General features: G+C 37.4%; 2 protein-coding genes across 3 annotated transcripts; one reads left to right on the top strand and one right to left on the bottom strand.

Annotated features, from left to right (window-relative positions):
- Positions 1-227: 227 nt before the first annotated feature.
- LOC110378880 (syntaxin-6) lies at positions 228-8,637 on the bottom strand. Its single transcript, XM_049843794.2, has 6 exons — positions 8,447-8,637; positions 5,266-5,435; positions 4,095-4,189; positions 3,653-3,963; positions 3,249-3,343; positions 228-2,720 (listed from the first exon to the last, which is right to left on the bottom strand). Exons 1-6 carry the CDS (start codon positions 8,479-8,481, stop codon positions 2,644-2,646), a joined length of 783 nt encoding a protein of 260 aa, XP_049699751.1. The 5' UTR covers positions 8,482-8,637; the 3' UTR covers positions 228-2,643.
- Positions 8,638-9,695: 1,058 nt separating this feature from the next.
- Positions 9,696-22,114, top strand: LOC110378878 (exosome complex component 10 homolog). 2 transcript variants are annotated; one of them, XM_021338290.3, is made up of 14 exons: positions 9,696-9,892; positions 12,453-12,634; positions 13,620-13,800; positions 14,608-14,780; positions 15,531-15,748; positions 15,944-16,065; positions 16,292-16,455; positions 17,364-17,541; positions 18,008-18,156; positions 18,449-18,587; positions 19,401-19,528; positions 19,732-19,846; positions 20,910-20,987; positions 21,666-22,114. In XM_021338290.3, exons 1-14 carry the CDS (start codon positions 9,821-9,823, stop codon positions 22,059-22,061), a joined length of 2,295 nt encoding a protein of 764 aa, XP_021193965.3. In that variant the 5' UTR covers positions 9,696-9,820; the 3' UTR covers positions 22,062-22,114. The 2 variants fall into 2 exon arrangements, with proteins under 2 accessions (XP_021193965.3, XP_049693883.2); XM_049837926.2 differs by lacking the exons at positions 12,453-12,634; positions 13,620-13,800.
- Positions 22,115-22,320: the final 206 nt, after the last annotated feature.

Genomic DNA, 22,320 nt, shown 5'->3' on the forward strand with positions numbered 1-22,320 from the left:
GATGGAGCTAGTTACCCATTCGCGAGGACAATGAGCAGCAGCAAAATTACAACTCTTGGTTGAAAATTACTTTTTAATTTACATAAGATTAGGCTGGATACAGCTCATGAACTAGGCTACTCCCACAAGTGGTCATTGCCATCAACCAATCAATAAGCAAGTTAATTTAAGATCATAATTCCAGTTAAACTGATGACGAAGTAGGTGCTAAAAATAAAACAACAAAGTACAAAATTTCGATCTTTATCATAAGTTTAATAAACGTAAACATATATTTTTATCAACTAATCATATACTTTTATCTAGATTAAGGTAAGTTTACAACATAGAAAGCAAAAGAAACCAAATCATTGAGACAAATAGAAGACACCTCATTCTAATAATGCATAACTTAACCGAACAATAATAAATTATAATTATATGTACATTTACATTGGTTTATTTTGCTTCTAATTAAATAATGGGCACTTACATCTATTTAGAATTTTTGATTAATATTGAATGTGTTTTAGATAGGGTCATTGTCACACTTTAGTCGACTTGCTAGCTTCGAAGGAATAAAAATATTTGTTTGTAAATCTGCAACGCCAATAATGTCAATAGAAATGAATTAAAAATATATTCAAAGAGTAGGAAATATCAGAATAACAATATACCGTCATATATAAATTATAAGTAATTATCGAAAAACTGTGATCATCTTTCTTTAGATACTCGGCACTTCTACATAGCAAGCGACCATATTATGTCAAAATTTTACAACGCACAATGGCCCTATACGGATATACTTTAAGTCTTGAGGTATGGTACCAATACTCCTCAACTATGCAGGCTCAGAGCTTAGAATAATCACACATACATTCTTTACAAGCGACCAGCGCAAACAAATGGCATCGTGCGTCAAATTATATAGGACCTGACCTTTGTGTATTTGGTGGGTGGAAGAGAGGGTTGGAGGGAGATAGAAAAGGAAAAGGTTTTTATAACTATCTTAATATTATTGACTATGTGTGAAAAGAGTACAGTGAAAGAGATCAAGGTTGAATGAGGATTTTCCTGAACAATAGTGTGACTTTTTACGACCCAAGACCGAACTTTACTTCACCCGAACTACCAAAACAGTGGACAAGCTCCCCATAAAATAGACTACAAGATATTGAAAGGCAGTACACGACTAGTCAACACTTAATTAATTCTTTCATTTAATAATAGTACCTGAGGTTCAGAATGTGTCCTTATATTCAGGCTAGCAAATGCAGTAGTAGTTTAGAAAGCTATACCTAATAGACTCGTTAAAACATTTTTATTAAAAAAATATTGAGCTATAGGTATCTCATTAAAAGCTAAGCTAATTATAGATCTCATGCTATTATGCCTTACTTTAGCAATTTTAATGTGTGTCGTAGTAATACAGAACAATAATTTAGCAGCTTTTAAGTTCCCAATCGTCTTTACTGGACTTTATTATATTACCGTCATGTACGGCTTATCTTATCTATATGACAAATGTTTTTCTGGGGTAAATTCACCAGACGCAGGCACAGCCGTCCGTATGGGAGTAATCTGTGGTATGGGTCACTATGAAAGCTTGTACTATACGCGGTACCGCCGTGTCACGGCCCGGACGTAGTCGTGGCTCATTCAACACCTACCGCTGTGCCCACGTCCTGTGAATTTACACTACATTTTACGGCAGAAAAACGTATGTGAAAAAGGCTACATTATTTGCTACACATTAAAAATATAATCTGTATCGCTACAATAGTTTTTTACTACTAGGTCAATATTATTGCGGCTAAGATATTTCAATATATTTATTGTTCTTGTCAGTTAGTGAACTATTTAAAATACGTATGTAAAGCTGAGCTCCGCCGTGAGTATTTAAATTGCCAGCATTTCAAGATGTTTTCATTTTAAACAAAATTCTGTTTGCGAGAGATTAATTTCATTCACAAAGGCGTTTTAATGATATCAGTTACACTATCCAACAAACCAATTAACAGCTGGAACAATATAAAGCTTTTTAAAACTCGCACGCTAATGTAATAATCACAGAGGTACGTCGAAAATATTAAAATATATAAAATGAACAATTAACAAAAACAGCTGTCCTATCTTAACTATGTTATAATTTATACTATATTATAATTATACAATGATTTTATTAATGGTCGCTATCGAATCCTAAAGTGTGAAGTCACAGTTTTCATACAGTTAGAATTGCAACTAGTTTGCTTGTAAACATTGGAAGAAAACTTTTTTTAATGCTATATTTTACAGGCACACGAAGGAGTGTTATGTCGTTAGATCAAAGTGTCAGAAAATAGTTTTGTTTGTGTTCAAGGCAGTCCTAGAGTAAGCAATCTTTTTTTCAATGTATCTGGAACATAATATTTCTGGAATGTCTACTTTCTATACAGATATCCAACTCGCATACATTCTTTAATCTAGAAATATTCCGCAAGCAACATAGATAATATTACAAAAACAAATAAGTTACAATCCTAACGATAGTATCTATATTAATGACAGAATAGATTGTAAAGTAGGTACCTATGAAGTTATCATACAAGAATATAAATATCACTTAGAACTACGAACATGATTTAACATTTACACAAACAAAACAACTCGGGAACTAATTCAAATTATAACAAATAGTATTAATATTATCATTAGAAGGCCTACCAGGATTCCTATTGCCAGCCACTGGCGTCGATCTGAAACGATAAATACAGCTGGGTCAAGATTATGTACATACATAGCAAAGTTTGTTTGTTAGAATGGTACATATGCAATTTTATAACCGCAAGCCGCGTAGGTGCGGTCAAGAGTCTTATTACACCACTAGCATATTCAGACATTTTGCACCAATAGGATATGCATGCTTTTCATGTTCTATATATTAGTCACAACGTAAAGGTATACTCTAAACTACTTTAATTTTCGCGAAGCATGTGGGTTATCGCCATTTCGAATACTAATAATGTAAAAACACTAGAAAAACACGCTTTCATAAATGCAGGTAAAAATCATAGCAAGACTTTTCTAACACGTGGTAACACAGCTGGGATACATGAAGTTCCAGTTCACATTATTATCTTCCGGCTTCGACATCAGATTAGTTTTACAGTATAATCATTATTGTACTTTCATCAGAACTACATACAGTTGCCAATGTGCATGACCTTGGAAGACGACTTTTAGGTTGAAGCTTGTTAAAAAACACATAAAAAAATTAAAGTTACCATTATTCATATGAAGCACCTTAGCCACTTTCTTTAATGTGGAGTCTAGTTTCGAATCGGCATTTTCGAGTTCCGTATTTAGGTCATCTAACATCCTGTAACGTAAAAAACATACTTAGGTACAATCTTAAATAACCTACCCACCACAAAAAAAAATATCTTATGTGGTTTTCGTTATAATCAATTATCACGGATATCAACAATATTATTTGTATGTATTATTAATTTGGGTACGACATACCTAAATTACCCAAGGAATAGCATAAAGTTACACCTACAAGACAGTCACACTTCTAAATTTCAACATTTTTATTTTAACATTAGCGGTCGCCCGCCATTTCGCACGCGGCTACATATATTAGTAAAGACGGACGATGACAGCATAAAAAGAATATAATACTTACACAGCCTGTTCGTCGAGTTCAATCCCAATCTGCTTGGAAACGGTTTTCAAGGAGCCGACGGAGTGGCTGATGACTTGCAGCTGGTCATTCTGGCTGGAGAGCATCTTATCTTGCATCGACATGATGTCGCTGTCGTAGTCGAACCTGTCGGGGCTGTCCGTCTGGTTGGCGAGTTTCGAATACTTGGAGTACTTCGGCGTGGCCGTCCAAACATTGTTCATGTGTATCGGGCTCTCCTCGCCCAGCAACGGCTCGCGAGCCGTGCTGTCTTTGTCCCGATTCCTGTTGAGGCTCATTTTGCTCTTCATCACCTTTAACAGAAACATTTTTTTGTAATAGGTAATTCCTTCTTGACAACACTATTAGGACTGACTTGATCTGAGATCACTTCAATACTGACAAGAAATATAAAAGAGCTACCCGCAATAGTAAAATATTTTACCTTAACTTCTTGTTTCGTAGCTTCTATAAAACTTCGTCGTTCGGATATTTCTTTGTTGTCAATTTTAAACTTTGACGAATTCTTTTCTACGATACTTAAAAATTATGTTAAGGAAAGCATGGTAGGAAAACAGAAATTGGCATCAAAAATCGATCAAGCCCTTGATGTAACACAATCGAACAATAAAATTATTTACTTCGAAGTTCGAATGTAAAAATTCGAAGTCAAGTAGGTAAGCAATTGTATTAAGAAAACTGGCATCTAATATGCACTATCGATTAATTTGGGCGGACATACAGGAGGAGGCACCCTGGTGCATGCTGTTTGCCGACGACATCGTCCTGGTTAGTGAAGACGGACCTGAGATCCAGAGCAGATTGGGGAGTTGGCAACAGAGACTGGAGAATGTTGGCTTAAAAATCAGCAGAACCAAGACCGAATACATGTTCTGCGATTTCGGCGGTCTCTCCAGTCCTGAAGCCATAGCGCTTGATAACGCACTTCTTCCAGTCTGCTCCGATTTCCGGTATCTCGGTTCGCTTATTCAGGGCGATAGCGAAATAGATCGGACAGTTACGCACAGAATTAACGCAGGATGGATGAAATGGCGGCAGGTAACGGGAACAACTTGTGACCCTCGTATTCCCTTTAAACTTAAGGGGAAAATTTACAAGAGTATGGTCAGGCCTGCTGTCTTGTATGGATCAGAGTGCTGGCCCACAAAGGCGACGAATGAAAGACAATTGCATGCGGCAGAGATGAGAATGTTAAGAGGTATGTGTGGAGTTACGCGAATGGATAGAGTGAGGAATGAGTATATAAGAGGAAGTTTGAAAGTAGCGCCGGTATCAGAAAAACTGCGTGGAAACCGGCTGTCGTGGTATGGGCATGTGATGCGGAGGAATGAGAGTCATGTTGTGAGGAAGGTGATGAGTATGAACGTGGACGGATATAGTGGAAGAGGAAGACCAAAGAAACGATGGATGGATTGTGTGAAAGTAGATATGGTAAGAAAGAATGTTACTTGTGAGATGACGGCAGATAGAAGTGTATGGAAGAAGAAAACATGCTGCGCCGACCCCAAATAAAATTGGGATAAGGGCAGGAGGATGATGATGATGATGATGATGATTAATTTGGGCTTAAACATGTAAATAATTAAAAAGGATATTAATAGTATCTTCCAAATCTTCTAAGTCCCATTCGATGCTACGGAGTGCGTTCCTGAGCTCCGTCGAAGTCCATTCCACTTCAGGACTGTTGGGTACGGAAGGAGCCTTGGAGATTTCTTGCCACCTGAGGTATAGTCCACGGGTCTTGTTCAATGCTTTGAACACCTCACTGCGAGTTTAAGGGTGTTGTGATTAGACTACAATTAGTTATACAGTAAAATGCTACTACATTTGTGCATATATTATGTAACTGCTCAGCATCAAATATTTATTGCGATCATTAGTAGTTACACAGGATGTTATGAAAGTTAAGGGACATACAATTAGATACCTATGGCATATCTGCATATGCTGCATCTCGTAAGCGAGACCGATTTACTTTTTTTAGGATATCGCAAGACAAGATAAAAACTTCAGGTATGTTAGGTAATTGAACTTATATCCGAAAGGAGCTGATTGAAAGGCCAAAGAGCCACAAATTAAGGCGCCTTTATGTACAGAAAAAGTAAGGTTCTTATCGTGTCTTTCGATGTAATCAAAAGTTAGTAAATCAGTCTTATCTAATAGAGTGTGTAATAACCATCTTCTTTGTCTACCTTGGAGCACTAATAAGAGCTAGGAGTATAGAAATATGCTATTGAAGTTCAAGCAAAATCAAGATTTAATGCATTCATTCCACTAATAAGTACCTACCTATCGATTGATCCACTACCCCCTGAGATGATATACAACTCAAACGCAAATAGGAACAACAGCCTATTTAGGTCAAAGCTGTCTGGTTATTGCAGGAACATTTAGGTCAGCCGAGCTCACTTCAAATATGTATTCAGAGTATGTTTTAAGCTGTGGCATATTCCATCATCGTGAAAGTAAACGTAGGGCGTCATGGATAAATAATGACCGCTGGATCGATAATCGGCAATAAACTATTTTTGTCGCAGGCCATGGATGGCAGTAATTGCCAGATCAACTCAATTATCTTGAGTTTGCCTTCGTCGTACTAACTGTACTGGCCCTGATTGTATGACCTTGATAAAAATTGGTTTATGTATCAATTTGCTGTACATTGGGCCTAAGAAAATATGGTTGATGCAAAGGTAATCCTACTAGAATGCATGGTTGTCCTTTTTATAGAAACTTTTGAAGGAATTTTGATTAAACTTGGTAGTACTATAGACTACACAGCAATATTTACATAGGTATATCTACTTACTTTTACATAATTTAAAATTTCTCTTAGAAACCGAAGTTAATCAAAACCTAATTATTTATGAAATTTTATAAATAGGAAAGATTTATTATCTTTTACTTCAAATAGGACTACAAGTTCATATGAAAAGATATCAATTGCATGTTCCAAGAAATACTTAAGTTTGACTGATGAATAATTTCCTAAGTAAAAATATTCTTCTCATCATATTTTCTAACTTCAGTTACATCTTTGCTTTTTCATAGAATAGTGTTACTTTGAAATTTTGATAATAATAAATAAAAAATTACACCATAACTGTACCTATTATACTGCAACATCATACTTAATTTTATTTGAATATTGGAAATAGACAGAAGGAGCTATAAGCATGTGGATTTGGAGATGTGAATGTAACTGCATGTTAGTCTCGTTGGTCTAGCTGTCGCAAGTGCGGCTGCTGAGCACGAGGTCTCGGGTTCGATTCCCGGGTCGGGCCGAAATCGCTTTGTGGGTTTTAGAAGACTTTCACAAAGCAGCCCGGAGCCTGGAAATTGGTGATTGATACACCCGTGCATCGGAGAGCACGTAAATGTCGGTCCTGCGCCTGATCTCTCTCCGGTCGTGTCGGATTGCCGTCCCATCGGGTTATGAGAGTGAAGGAATAGGGAGTGCACTTGTGTCTGCGCAAATCCTTGTGCACTATAATATGTCCTGCGCAATTGGCTGATCTCCTTAAATGAGAACAGCCGCCGTAGCCGATAATCGGCTAGGAGGAGGACATATCAACTACTAATATATATTAGAGACAAAATATAGAGGAAACATTATTTGTTGTTTGTAACTTAAAGGCTCTGAAAGTACTGAACCATTCTTTGTAAATTCTTTCACTGCTGGGAAGCTACACTCTTCCCGAATTAGGTAGGCTATGTTTTATCCCAGTACAGGCACTAGTCTCCATGGGACGAGGGTGAAACCGTGGGAAACCGGCTAGTATAATATATAAAAGAAGATTTACCAGGATGAAGGAGTAAGAACAAAATGCATATTCTGAGCACTGTCAGCATACCCTGGGACTCTGGGACCCAGGATAGTACTTTTCGTTATGAATATTGTATGTTGATTACTTAATTTAAAGAACAGATGTTTTAGTTTATAGAACCTTGTCTTAAGGTAACACAATAGAGTGTGACATGAGTGTGGATGATTTTTAATCAGCGGACTTGATTTTTTTATGATTTATTTATTTGGTTTTGATATATCTTAATCTGTTCCTCATATTTTCACCTGGCCTTGAAACTCTGCACCAAAACAACAAGGTGCCCGAGTTACTGCTTTTTACATCAGCAATCTGCCATTAAACATCTTATCATAACCAGTTCAGTGAATTCAGAGATTGTGGGGAACATACTCACAGGTAAAACAAATGGCCTCAAGCTTGTTGGGCCAGTCAGTGCAGGGTTCTGTTACTGTGTGGGTTAGATTCACATTATAAGTAGGTAAAGATTACATATACATATGCCCATTTAATGGCATTACAGCACAATATCAAAGTATGCTGATAACACACAATAACAAGGTATCTAGCCTAAGAACTGCATTGCTACAAAAACACAGGTAGTTAAATCTCTCTTTGCAGGATCTATATTGCAATATAACATGCATCATTGAGGGCTATACACTGTATATTCACAAAGCAATCAACATATACTATCTATCATGATAGAAGTTGTTAGAGTTTTAGGTAGTATTGAACCATCCCTCCAACAGAGTAAAGGCCATCTACCACTTGTAATTAATGATAAGCTCAGCACAATATATCATAATATTCTGTACATTCAAAATGAACCACAGCACACTTAGTTACAAATTATGGGATGGGGTAATAATTACTGCAAAATCCAATATAAAATGGCAAGTCTGAATTTAATTTAAATCCAGTAGAAGAGGTACTTTTGTAATGCTATGAAAACGTGATATCTGCTACTTACTCTTTGACGACGTAAAAGGGATCTTCTAAAGTCATGTCAAACAAGAGTAACAACGTTTAAGCACAAGCTGATTCATGTGACGGACAGTGTAGACACGAATACTTGCAAATAAAATTCACACAAACAGATATAAACACACAGGTGTATCCAGACGATCCTTCGCCTATCCCACAAAATATCGACAACATGATACGTACCTACTCGGTATGTATAAGTCGCTCGATGAGAACAGTATTCGCCGTCCCTTGCTAACTTATGTAAAACAGGGAGAGCTCAAGCTGCGTAACAAGTCACAGTTGCAATGCGCAATCGCACCACGATCGCCGCGACCAGTAGAGACGACTTGATGCGACATCACCCCCTCACTCCCTCAATATTTTCACAGTACGCACGCACTTTCCTCCTCTTTTTCCTCCCCAGCCTCCCTGAAAACCCCAACCCACGATGACACCCTGTTCTCTATTTATTTATATTAGGTATGTGTACAACCCTTTTGTCAAAAGCAACTGACGTAGAACGTCAATTAAAAAATTGTCTTTGTTGCTATGTTGACCATAAAGAATTTAGCTTTAGTAAGGCGTCTAAATCGACTAAATTAAAATTAATGTCACCAACAACGTACTTAAAAACAAATTCTAAAAACCTGTCAGGCAGCTAGGCTCCGACCAACCTGCATCCAGCGCTCCAGCAACTTCTTAAGAGTAAGTAAGAAAATTATTCAAATTGTTAATAGACAAGTGTTACTATTGTTTAAATTACTAAAAACTTCCTTATCAGGCGGCAATAAAGTTCGCACCTTTGATGGTTGGGTTATGCCAGTCCTGATGTACTCAAATGAACTCAAACTGAATTGGATCCCTTGGATAGGAGAGTCCTCACACTGCTGACTGCAGAACGAATGTATCACCCACGATCGTCGGTGGTAAGATTGTACATCCCACGGAAATGTAGAGGTCGAGGAGGTTTTTAAATGCAAAGACACTCCACAATCGTGAGGTGTGCAGTCTCAGGGAATATCTTGTCTAAATTCTAGTGTTAATACTGTGAACATCGCTTTTTTTGGTGTAGGAGGTTTCTGTCCCTGGGACCCTAACCACCGGTACCTTGGACCCTGTGCCCACTACCGGTGGCTACCTAATTTTTACATTTTTAATGTTTTTTTTATGTCTTTAAATAAATAAACGGTGACAACTAGGTAATGTTACTTTTCTCGTGAAAATGTTACTTTTTGAGCTGTCTCTTTGAATATCTGCCGCTGGCAACACTGCTGTCAAAGCGATTAACCTGCCTGCCTGTGCTGTGCCACTTTTTTAATTTAATCTATATTGCTTCCCTTGTCTTCACAGTTTAGCTATTTGTTATAAATTCAGGAAAATGAATTCTACGAATTCAGTTTTAAATCCTGAGGCTCCAGAATTTCATCCTCATTTGTCGTCGGTAACGCAGGTACGTGATTCAGCGAGTTCCTTGACTCAATGACAACAAGCATGGTGATTTTGCATGAGTACCCAAAATTATGCGTAATCTTCAGTATATTGGCGAGTAGTTGGGTTACTTGGGTAGCTGCTTTAGAAAGATTTAGCGTAGTTACTTTTGCAAAAAAAGCGGACACACAATCTTGGTTTTAACGGATTTATGTATTTCAAAAGGTTTTAATGAATTGAATTTTACTAGCATCAAAAGGGCTGCCCAAGCGTGCGTAAGAGTGAATTCTAAATTTGAATTTTGGAGGATTGAAGAGATTAGCGGAGAAGAAACTGGTTAAGACTTGTTCTGTACTAACTCCTGGTAGAAAGTTTGTCGGCGGTTGAAAAGTTTCCGATGTGTTTTTCTAAAAACTGAAAATGCAGTTTAATTTAGTGTACCTTTCTGTAATATCAAAACATTTTTGTAAACTATGCACACTTCATACAATAGTCACCTGTACAACACAACTTGTCTCCTATCAGACTTTGCACATGCTTGCGTGATGGCTTGACTTGACGCTACTTGACTAGAAAATTCTTCAAAATATTGTTGAATTTAGTATCACAATCATTCTTCATGTTAAGAAATAATTAGTTTTTACAATGGTTGAAGTGATCTGATAGGACCATAGCAATAGTATTAACAACAAGTGGGTACCAAACATATTTTTTTAAATAATAAACCTTCCATATCTGAACACACTAATTGAAACCAGTATGAAAATAATTTCAAGTTTCAAAATCCATTCAATGGCTTATTACAAAATGTCTGTGACACCTTTATTGTGCAATAGGTTTTGTAATTCCTAAGCCCAGTAGTAGAGTATATTATTTTATGATAATCATACTCACACAGTGTGTTGTGTGTTGTGTTTTCTTTATAAAAATACTAGGACAGCAGAAATGAAGAGGAACTAGTGAGCTAGTTACTCTTTCTTGTTCATCTAATTTTAAACCAACTCTGTGTTGGTGTTAAAAAATCAGATATTCATCTACAACTAGAGCTGCCATCTGTCCGGGATTCCCTGGATTTGTCCACGTCTAGAACCCATCCGGGGGCTGTCCGGGCGGGGTTTCAAGAAGTGTATGGGGAAAACCCACTATTTTGTTGGCCACTAGTTGGCTTATAAAGTAATATCCATTTGCTTAATAAAAAAGAGACTTTTTTTGGGTTTTTGTTATTGTTTATTGCAAATTGTCCGGGGAAAAAACGTGATTTGCACCAAATTCTGATCCGATTCCGATTTTTTTATCTCTGCCCGGGTTTGGCGAAATTAGAGGTAGCAGCCCTATCTACAACACTACTAATTAACTGCTGTATACGATTTGATTCATTGTTCTTTTCTAAAATCTAGACACAAACTCAGGTATATAGATATAGCTTCCAACACTCTTGATTATTCGAAGATGCCTGGACGGATTTTCGAAAACACCATCCCTAGCCAACCCAATCCAATCAACCCATCCCTAAAATGTGTTACAAGGTATTGTAAGTGCATATTTTCTGCCCACGGTAATATGTTATTCAAATTATTACTTCAATTTTACAAGTACACATGTCTCTAAGGTAGTTTCAAATCCTCAGTATATTTTTGTTTCGTTCAATGTTTTTCTTCTTTCTTAAAGACGTTGCCTGGCAATAAGATATCCTCTGTATCAAGGGTGCCTTCACATACTCAAATATTACATACACAAATTCCCAGTCCTGGGCAATTAAAGTAAATCTGTTGTGTCTGATGACTGAAAAAAAAAACAAATTAGCCTTGACTTCCCAAAAAGGAGGAGGATCTCAATTCGTCGGGATCTTTTTTTTTTTCATGTATGTTCACCGATTACTCGAAGATGACTGGACCGATATGCAAAATTTTTTTTTGTTTGATACGATATACCTTCCAAGTGGTCCCATAATCACCAAGTCAGGATCTGATGATGGAAACCCTGAGAAATGGAGGGCAACTTTCAAAAATTGTAGGCGTGCGTAGGTTAAAAACTTAACAATGAGGTATACGTCTGATAACACTATGCAACAGTGAAGGTTTGGAGCTGACCTGATGATGGAGACGAGAGAAGGTCGAGGGAACTCGACAACTGAATATGTAAACTACCTTGTGTTTGGGCTTATGTTATTCGTATTGATGAGAACTTTCCACAAATGCGGATAGTGACAACTATGCTTCTCACTGAAAAGCCAAAAATAAAAAACTTTTTACAAAAAAATAAAACCGAAAGTGTCTAATGGATGTTCCTGAGTTTATACGCCATCGACTTCTAGGCGGATGCACCTAAGAATAGGTTTTTTTGGTTTTCAGTGTTTTTGGGAGTCTGTTTTATTTTTTTGTAAAAAGTATTTTTCTATCTGAACTTTCCTATTCTGCAAAGGTCTAATTTTTATGCTTGATCCAAATATAATATAAGGACAATTTTCTATACAATTATTTATATTTAATGAATACAGTCATAAAACACAGGTTAATAAACAGGTACATATTAGTTATATCCAAAGTCAAAACTGTGTAATTAATAATGTTAAATGTTTTCAGGGTGGTTATGTAAAGGTAAACAAATCAATCAAATCATCTAACACCTTGCCAGCTGGAACCTCATATGGTATCTTCAAAACATTTACTGATTTTAATGTTGTAACATGTCAATTAAGTGAAAATGTAGTTCTGCAATCGAACCAAATAATAGCATCTGAGCTACCAGCTGTGAAGTTAAAACGGTAAGTTCTTGGGGTTTTTCCTTCAATTTTATTACCAACGATTCATATAGATTTAACAACATTATACTGTTACTAGCTTCCGCCAGCGGCTTCGCCCGCGGGGTGTGTTGATAAAAAGTAGCTTATGTGTTAATCCAGGGTATCACCTATCTACATACCAAATTTCAATCAAATTGGTCCAGCCGTTTTTGCGTGATTGAATAACAAACATCACCGGAGACATACACACATCATCACATCATCATCACATACATTCTCACAAACTTTCACATTTATAATATATAAGTAGGATAAGTAGGATTTATAATATAAGTAGGAAGTAGGATTGATTCTTAATACCATGTGATTTCGTATCGTTAATTACTACTGATGAAAGTAATTGGTTACTAATTATAAATCTCATTTGCGAATTTCTTCAATCAATAAACATGTTCCTTGATGCTAATTTTCGTCTCACTCACGCTATATGTATAGTGTTTATAAATAATGACTTTATAATTGAAATCATTATTTTCGTGTAGTTGTTAGTTATGCATTTCAGAGGCAAATTATTCAGTTTTTTATGACTTTCACTTATGCTGTTTATAGAACTACGCTAGCGTATTTCGTAAACATTTGTACACGCGTTACGCGGCCTGGCGAAGGACAAATACAAAACCGTTTAACGTTGTTCTTTATATAATGTATTTGTAATCTGCATTTGCGTGTTTTGACGCCACATATTAACCGAAGATAAATGATAGATAACATGAAGGTGAAATGATATTTGTCTATCAAAAGAAAATTGTATTGTTACTTGTTTTTACATTTTTAATAGCCTTATAGAGTTTTTTTATAACACTAAGAAAAAGATAGTTTAGATGGTAATATCCAATGACTTGACATCTATTGCGAGTCTTAAGCTGACAAAGATGTATGTAGTATAAGTGGGGCTAACTCTTAACTGATTATTAGTTGGCGTTAATTATCATCTGTTATGTTATAGCAATGAAGCCGAAGGGAACACGGAGAAAATTGTTGACGTTAACGACAGCATCTTGGACAGGATCAACATAAACATTGATGCTTCGAGTCGCGTAAACAAAACGAGTGACACACTTACAAATGGCATAGAGGCTAGAACAAATGCTCGGTGGAGTTCCTCTCCTGTCATTGCGAAAATACAGGTTCGTGGTTTAGGGAATCGCGGTTAGTAAGAAATTAAAAAAGCTAATATAGATTTAGTTTTTTTTTTTAAGATAATGTAAATAAATACTCTTTACACTAAAAAAAAAGCTTATTATAAAATTCGAAACTATGGCCCTAACCCATTTTGCTTGTGTGGCTTCCCTGGCAATAATTTTTAGCGTTTCATATTTTTATAGATTTGCAGTTTTGACTTTGAATCCCTAATTGAGGTTTGCCTCTTCTTTTTGTTGTATTTTGGTTTACGATGAACAGGTACACATTTTATTTTATTATTTTTATGTAGATTTTTTATTCTTTAGTCGTAGATTAGCCGTAGCGTAGCTTTGTATTTAGATTTTTAATTTTTTAGTCGTAGACGTACGCGAAATATTTTTTTTATTACGCTTTGGCGGTGTTTTTGGCTACGATAGCGTATTCTTTTGTCATTAATAATTTTGTAACACGTAGTATAGATATGCATTTGAGAAATAAGGTCGGCCTTGAGGCGCAGGACTTGCGGATCTGACCTTGTCCTCACATTGATAAAGACGTGGATAGTACGTCACGCGCCTTTAGCCTTTCATGTGATACTTATCCTCCAATTGGACGTGCTTATGTACTGCTCAGTGTGTATTAATACACTGTACTTTTCCTGCATCGAAAATTTATAGTTGTTATTGTCCAGCAGATGCATAATAAGTTGGCTTTGATCTCACTTCAATATTTCATTGAAAATTACAATATCCCAAAAAGCCAGAATTTACTAATGATTTTATTTGGAAATTAAAGACAATTTATCATTCCAGGTGGGATCGGCAACATTTATAGGAGCAAAAAATATAACTCGACCTCAAATTAATTTTAAAGATACGATCGATAACTCGGAAAGTTTGTGGGTGCCCAAAATATCAGACAAACCAAATAGTATTAAACCTTTAGCGTTGACTATGTTATACAACGATGAAGGCGAAGCCATCGGGTGAGAACAGTATTTGTATGCAGATCATGATACGCGTAGATTGGTAATATAATCGATTAAATTGAATAATACGTTGGTGCACGTTGCCTCGCGCCGGAAGAGTCTGGCTGCAGCCGCAGCGTCACTATTCATATGGAACGTTGCATGTAATCGCCACTAATCTTCTCGTTAGCACTGCCATATTCAGTACCTGTACACAAGTGCAGTTCAATGGCTAGCTCTATAGCCATTTAAATTCCTTGTGAAAAGATGTTCATTTATCCAATCAACACTTGGCTATTCGTACAGAATTTACGCCTAACAGAGGGCAGATCAACAAGAGATTCCTATTTAATCGTTGCACCTTTTCATATACCGATACTTGCATCTTGAATATTAATAACATTATCCAGAACGCTCTCATTTTGAGTATTTAATAACCTGCCCAATTTATTCCATTCCTTTAGAGTAGCCAGCTCTTAACATTAATATTTCTACAATAAGCAGTTGCTTTTCTCATTGTTAACCCCCTGACCGGTAAACGAGGCGCAATAAATTTCCTCTGCGACGTCTCACCATAAATTAACATTGACAAGTTCAATTTTGCTTGCAGTCCAGAGTCGTCAATAAATGTCATTGAAACAATCAGTTGTGTTTATCTAGATATGTTTTTGTGGAATCTTTCATATTAGACGTTTTGTGTCGGTCCACTGCAGAGCTACACGAAATGTCTAATTTCAAGTAGCCTTTAAACAATATCAATCCTTTCAGTTATGAACACCCATACAAAGTTGAGTTGGACTTATACCATCCGCCGACTCAGTTGATAGGGCCTGATGTTCAACCACTTCCGTTCCCCGCACCGCTGGCAGAGACAATGTTCACCTACGTGGATACTGAAGCCAAATTGGACGCCCTTGTCCAACACTTGGACACTGTCAAAGAACTCGCCATTGATTTGGAACATCATTCTTATAGAACTTACCAAGGTCAGCATTTGTAACTTCATAGTCAAAGCTCTTTATTTTGGAATTCTTTGCTATTGTAATATGAGTCATCATGACGTTATGGGTAAGACAAATTGTCAAAATTTCTGCTGTCTAAACTACCGGCCTTCTGTAAGAACTTAACCTTGACTGAAGAATAGCCCAATTTTCAAAAAACTATGTTTTGTTTGTTTGCAGGCATTACGTGTCTAATTCAAGTCACGACGACTGAGGGTGGAGATTTTATCATAGACGCGCTCGCTGTCCGCGAGCATATTCATAAACTGAATGCTGCTTTTACTGACCCTAGGAAGATTAAAGTAAGTCTCTACAACTCCTTCTTCCTTCATTGATTGGTTTTCCACATTAAGGAAAAGTGTTTTTGAATCAATAATCCATAAATTTGCTTTGTAACTGATGATATTATGACTATGTTCCAAAAGTAGGTCCGTCTGTCCGGATTTAATTTAAATTATTATGTGACTAGAAAAAGAAACTATTATATATATATATTCAAAATGTACAGTAGCATACAATTTGTTGCAGGTATTCCACGGTGCGGAACACGACGTGGTATGGTTGCAGCGCGACTTCGGCGTGTACCTCGTGGGTATGTTCGACACGTACCAGGCCGCGAAGGAACTCAGCCTTCAGGGGCTATCACTCAAGTACCTCCTCATGAGGTACTGTCACGTCGACGCAGATAAGAAGTGAGTATTTCTGTGTTATATCATCTAAATTGTTTTAGGGTGCTATTTATTTTATCACTTCTCAAATATACCAATTATATTATGCACAAAAATATATAAAAATCCTTTCATAAACGCTGAGCACCAACTATGAAATACATTCTACATGACTTTTCTAAAAATCATTATAAATCTGTACTTCTTTACTACTATAATAAAGAGGAAACATGTATTGCTTGTTTGTACCCTTAAGGTTCCGAAACTACTGAACCGATTAGAAAAATTCTTTCACTGTTGGATACCTACACTATTCCCGAGAAAAATGTTATCCAGGTACGGGAAGTAGTTCCCACGGGATTCGGGTGAAACCGCGTCAAATAGCTTTTTCATTAATAACAATAACTTAAGCAATCGAATCATTCCTTTCACAAAGTACCAAGTTGATTTGCTAAATAAATAAGTATAGATATATTTATTTGTGTAAAAAGTCCTATGAATATTGTTTATCTTCTGTTGTGTGTACTCAAATTATAGATACTATTATACTAGAGAATGCAACCCTGTACGCTTTCCAAACCTGCTAGGCCCGGTAACATTCGCCGGCCCGGTGTCAATGGCCGAACCCGGTGGATCTCTAAAAGTCATCAATTCGGTATTTGACAACGAGTCAAATTCAGTACTTTTAATGAACAGTCAAAAACAGCAGCTTTCTATGTAATGTGCATGAAAATGTGAAATATGACGTCACAGATGTTTCACATCAAGCTGTGTACTTATTTTCCTTAAAAACAATAAAAAAATGAAAATATTTTTTCGATAAATGAGTGTCATTATTTTAAGATGCTTTGCCAAATGAATATGATTAAGTATTTTATTTTGGACCTAATCAAGAACCCAATTTGTATAGTATACCTTACTATGTTTCGCAGATACCAGCTAGCGGACTGGCGTATCCGACCCTTGCCAGCGGAGCTGATAGAGTACGCCCGCATGGACACGCACTACCTGCTGTACATATGGCGACACATGAAAGATGAGCTCCTCAAAGTCGGACAGCCCCATCGACTGCTCTCAGTCTTCGAAAACAGCCGACGGGTTTGTGGCTATGTAAGTGCAATTCAGTACCACTTTTATTATAAAACTATAGCTAATCCCGCAAACTTCGTATCGCTTAAACTATCGCTGGACCTGTACAATCATTTTGAAACCAAAATAAGCTAAATCGGTCCAGCCATTGTCGAGTTTTAGTGAAACTAACGAACAGTAATCCATTTTTATATATAAGAACTTATTACTAATATTAGTTATAAACGCGAAACTTCTTATAATTCGCATAATTTAATTATGAATAACGATACAAGAACCATTTGCAATTGTCATATTTTCCTAATGGGCTGGTTATGGTTTGGTTTTCGTTGTAGTTAAATGGTGCAACTGGGTCTTTCAGACGAATACTGGAACGCCACTCAATTTTAAGGACTGCTCAAACGTCATTCTATATTTGTCACTTTTTCAAGTATTTCGAGGAAACAAGGCTTAAAATCTCCATTTAATAAATAATTTTCTGTTTCAGACGTACAATAAGGAAGTATTGACTGAAACCAGCCACATGCCCCTCTACGTGCGATCCCGGAAGTCGTTTAACTCTCAGCAGATGGCGGCGTTGAAGATGCTCTACAAATGGCGAGACTCGCAGGCCCGCGAGGTCGACGAAAGTACCACGTGAGTTTACACACACCTAGTTGTTGTTACTGTACATGCTAAAGTGATCATCATCACAGCCCTATGGAACAGAAATCCGGCACGACCGGAGAAAGGTCAGGCGTAGGATGGGCGTAGGACCGACATTTATAATCACCAAATTCTAGAATTCGGGCTGATTTGTGAAAAATTCTAATAATATAGCGATTTCGGCCCGACCTCGTAATCGAACCCGAGACTTCGTGCACAACAATTTACAAAACCATTTTAGGTATCTACATATTATAATATAAGGAATATTGTTTCGAAACAGATATCTTCTTCCAAATCATATGCTGTTGGCTCTCGCTGAGACGCTGCCGCGTGAGGTGCAGGGCGTGAACGCCGTCTGCAACCCGATGCCGCCCTTCGTGAAGCTCAACCTCATCACTATACACAGGATGCTGCTGTCGGTATGTAAACAACCCATGGAGAACAAAATTACAAGTGGAGATGTCATAACGCAAAATCTTTTATCAAAGTAGCGCGAAAAAATGCGGGTATCAAAAATGTTTCTAGCTCCGCTGTTATAACCCGCTGAGATCATATAAAATCGCCAATCTATTAAGACCAATCTTTTTCTAGATTGGTTTTGATTTGACAAGGAAACTGAACTCCTCGTTAGTTTTTGTAACTGATTGTTTTGATTACGCCTACCTGCGTTACTTGACCTACAAGAAGGACTTGCCTTATGGCATCTCCGCTCATCTTCCCTTCCTCCGTAAATACACTCACTGAGGCCCAAACTCTATACTCTATTCAACTCCTACTCTATACTTATTTTTGCATGCACTGCTTTTGTAATTAAGAATGCTCGAAGGCGTTCAGTGTGAAATAAGTCGTGTCGTCAATCATTGTTTGTTACCATCTTTCTCCCTTGCTACGTTTTATCTACAAACACGCGTGTGAAAGACCCCCTGCGACAGGTGGCCTGCGCCCAACAGGGGGGCGACGAAAAGGCTGATAAAGATGATAAAACGTTTAATATTTCTGCTCCTATGAAATGAAGTAACTCAATGGAGGCGCGAGTCGTTCGAGCAAATGGCAGCTTCAACCAGGTGATGGCGACGTACACAATTCCGAGACTTCACACAGATATTAGTGACTTGTTTACCAAATATAATAATGTCTATCTATCTTCCATTTTATCATTAATCTCTTCACATGGCTTCCGTCCAGGGAAGCGATAAGTTTATCTGCAAGTAATGTTTGTATATATTGTCCAGTGCCGCCAGTTGCCGAACGAGCCCCAACTGTACCAGATGCCGCCCAGTATCAGGAACGCGGTGAACGCGAGTGTGCAGCCAGGGACACTTCACGCCATGCACGACCTACCACCACGCATGGACTTGTGGTAAATATGCGACACATCGACTTATGTTTAAGGATGGTCAAATGTCCAAGAAGTTGAAATATTTCGTTACGGCCAAAAAACATGCGATTCTACGCCGTTTTGTGTGGGCGCCCATGACTCTCATTCTTTCTAATGTACTTCAAAATTGATCAGTTGACCATTCCCTACTAAATAACTTTATATTTATACTACCTAATTTACAGTGATGAAATGCCGATAAATTTGCAAAATGCCATGGACTTACTAGACGACGATACGACTGCAGAGCCAGAGATCGAGGTCTTCTTACCGGACAACATGATATCTTATGGAACATTTGTAAGATTTATAGCATAAGGCTTGCGCAAAATCACCGGTGTCAGTTTACTGGCCTTCATATCCTTTCACAGTAATGTGAAATCAGCTTATGTAGACTAATAACCCAACCCACCTGCACGGAATAGTTCAATTGAAATTGCACTTACTCCTGCGGAAAGATCCCGCATGCTGGCTGCTGACTAACACTTCTTCTTTCGTGTCCATGACGTGTCACCATGTTTGACGACACAAGCTTCCGCCTCTACCTGCCTCGTGCCTGAAGTCGTGGTGGCCTAGTGGGTAAAGAACCAACCTCTCCAGTATGAGGGTGTGGGTTCGATTCCAGACAAGTACCAATGCAACTTGTCAAAGTTTATATGTACTTTCTAAGTATATCTTAGACACCAATGTCTGTCTGAAATCACCAACCCGCATTTGTTCTCCTCATCGCTGCCACTGCGGTGAGGTTGGAATCAGCGCTGCCAGCTTCTTGGGCACGCACCCAGTCCATAGCGATGAGGAGTATTTTTTAACGCTTTTTAGTGTGAAATACATCTTTCATATGTATTTTTTCATTTTTGTTGTTGTAAATAGTTAAGTAATTTAAATTAATATTTTTAAGTGCATTGCCATTGTCCAAGCTTAGTGTTTGTTTAAGACTGTGTGATTGTGTTGTACGTTCTATACAGATCCAGAGGTAATGTCGTGACTATTAGATTTTTATATTGTTAAATGAAGATTTAGCAACTTGTCGCTTCATAGTTATTTGTGTTATTGCAACTGTTTTTATTGTTGTTGTTGTCTGAATGTAACACTATGACTGGTAAGTCTAAGGGCGCTTTCAACTTAAGCTCCATGCGGCAACAGTGCGGCGCCGGAACGTCTAACGCTTGACAACAGGACTGTTGCCGCACGGAGCTTCTTGTATAAACAAAGAGGAACGTCCGTACGCCGTACGCACTGCTTCGGCACCGCAGCCGACCGTCAAGAAACGCATAAGTTGAAAGCGCACTAAGTAATAGGTATAGTTTCTATTATGCGCAACGATACTGACGTAATGTTTAACGATATTGTTTTGTTTCAGATTTCGGACTTGAACGCTGAGGCTAAAGTGTTCATTCCACCTTACGACAGATATAGAAAATATCGTTCCATTGCTCAGGTATTACTCAGTTTGTTTGCTACCATTTATAGGTTGGCTGTCAAAAATACTTCTTTTCTGACCATCATTAAAATTTTTCATTTACTGTATCAGGTGTGGTTACGGTTACAACTACATTTGTGCTAGAAGTATGTTTTGAATAGTTGTCAGCAACTTTTTTTTTTCTTAGCCCGTACTGTCCCACTGCTGGGCAAAGGCCTCCCCATTTTGTCTCCACACCTCTCGATCTTTAGAGACCTCCCACCAATCAGGGTTGTAGGCATCCAGGTCGTCCCGCCATCTCTTTCGGGGCCTACCCCGCCTGCGATGACCATCCTGTGGCAACCACTGGGCGACGATGTTGGCCCATCTGTCAGGATGCATTCGGCTGACGTGCCCAGCCCAGTTCCATTTTAATTGAGCTGCTTTTCGGCATGTACTAATATTATCTACGTCTACACGTATTACTCTTGCCAACCACTCAAGATAGCTTGACTGGCCTATAAGTGGGAAACGAATCAATGTTATGTTTTATTCCTTGTTCAAGATGCTATCATTTGGCTGGCTCACAATTATCATAAAAATGAATTTTTTGACACTATATAAAATCTTCTGTATATTTACTGTGGAAGCACATTACTTCTTATCTATTTCATTCTTATCTTTAAAAATTTTACTGATCTGTCATTGTTTTTACAGCTGGAGGAAATCAAAGAATTCAAAGAAAAAGAAGCGAAAATTGCAGCTATCAGCAAGGGTAACGAGTTGATTAAATCAGAAGTCCTTGTTAAATTACAACAAGCGACTAATCAGATCGAAAATGAAGAGAAGAATAATATCAAAACGCATATAAAAAGCGAAGAGGTCACACAAGATGACGACGAATTAATAATAACGCAACAACGCAAAAGAAAAATATCTGCCGTTCGAGTGGGAACTGATGTTAAACAGGAAATCGCCTGCATTAAGAAGAATGATTCTACCGTAAAACCTTTCTCATATAAAAATGTTGATTATAAAAAGTTGTACAATCAGACCAACAAAGATCATAAATATAAACAACCCAAAATTAAGTTTAAAAAGTATAAAAACTGATTTATTATTTGTTAAGCGAAAATTAATATGATTATATAGTTCGTTTTGTCAAATTCGGTGGTTTTATTTATGCCTGTTTCATTGTTTCCAATATTTATCCTACCATTCGGAAAGGTGAATGGAGTTCGTATCTAAGCAACAACCGCAGGGGTAGATAAATCCATCATATGGCGTGGTTAAAATAATATTACAAGATAATTTATTCATAGGCTTTAGTATTATAATATACTCGATTGACATTTATTTTTTGAGAAATACT

Source organism: Helicoverpa armigera, chromosome 1 (genome assembly GCF_030705265.1).
Source record: "Helicoverpa armigera isolate CAAS_96S chromosome 1, ASM3070526v1, whole genome shotgun sequence".
Taxonomy (NCBI): domain Eukaryota; kingdom Metazoa; phylum Arthropoda; class Insecta; order Lepidoptera; family Noctuidae; genus Helicoverpa; species Helicoverpa armigera.

Coding starts and splice junctions, on each gene's coding strand:
- LOC110378880 (XM_049843794.2), bottom strand. CDS start 8,481: ATGACTTTAGAAGATCCCTTTTACGTCGTCAAAGA. Junction 4,190..5,265: donor AGATTTGGAAGATACTATTA/ATATCCTTTTTA, acceptor CATAATTTTTAA/GTATCGTAGAAAAGAATTCG. Junction 3,344..3,652: donor GAACTCGACGAACAGGCTGT/GTAAGTATTATA, acceptor TTTACGTTACAG/GATGTTAGATGACCTAAATA.
- LOC110378878 (XM_021338290.3), top strand. CDS start 9,821: ATGAATTCTACGAATTCAGTTTTAAATCCTGAGGCTCCAGAATTTCAT. Junction 9,893..12,452: donor ATTTGTCGTCGGTAACGCAG/GTACGTGATTCA, acceptor AAATGTTTTCAG/GGTGGTTATGTAAAGGTAAA. Junction 18,157..18,448: donor GAGGTCGACGAAAGTACCAC/GTGAGTTTACAC, acceptor GTTTCGAAACAG/ATATCTTCTTCCAAATCATA.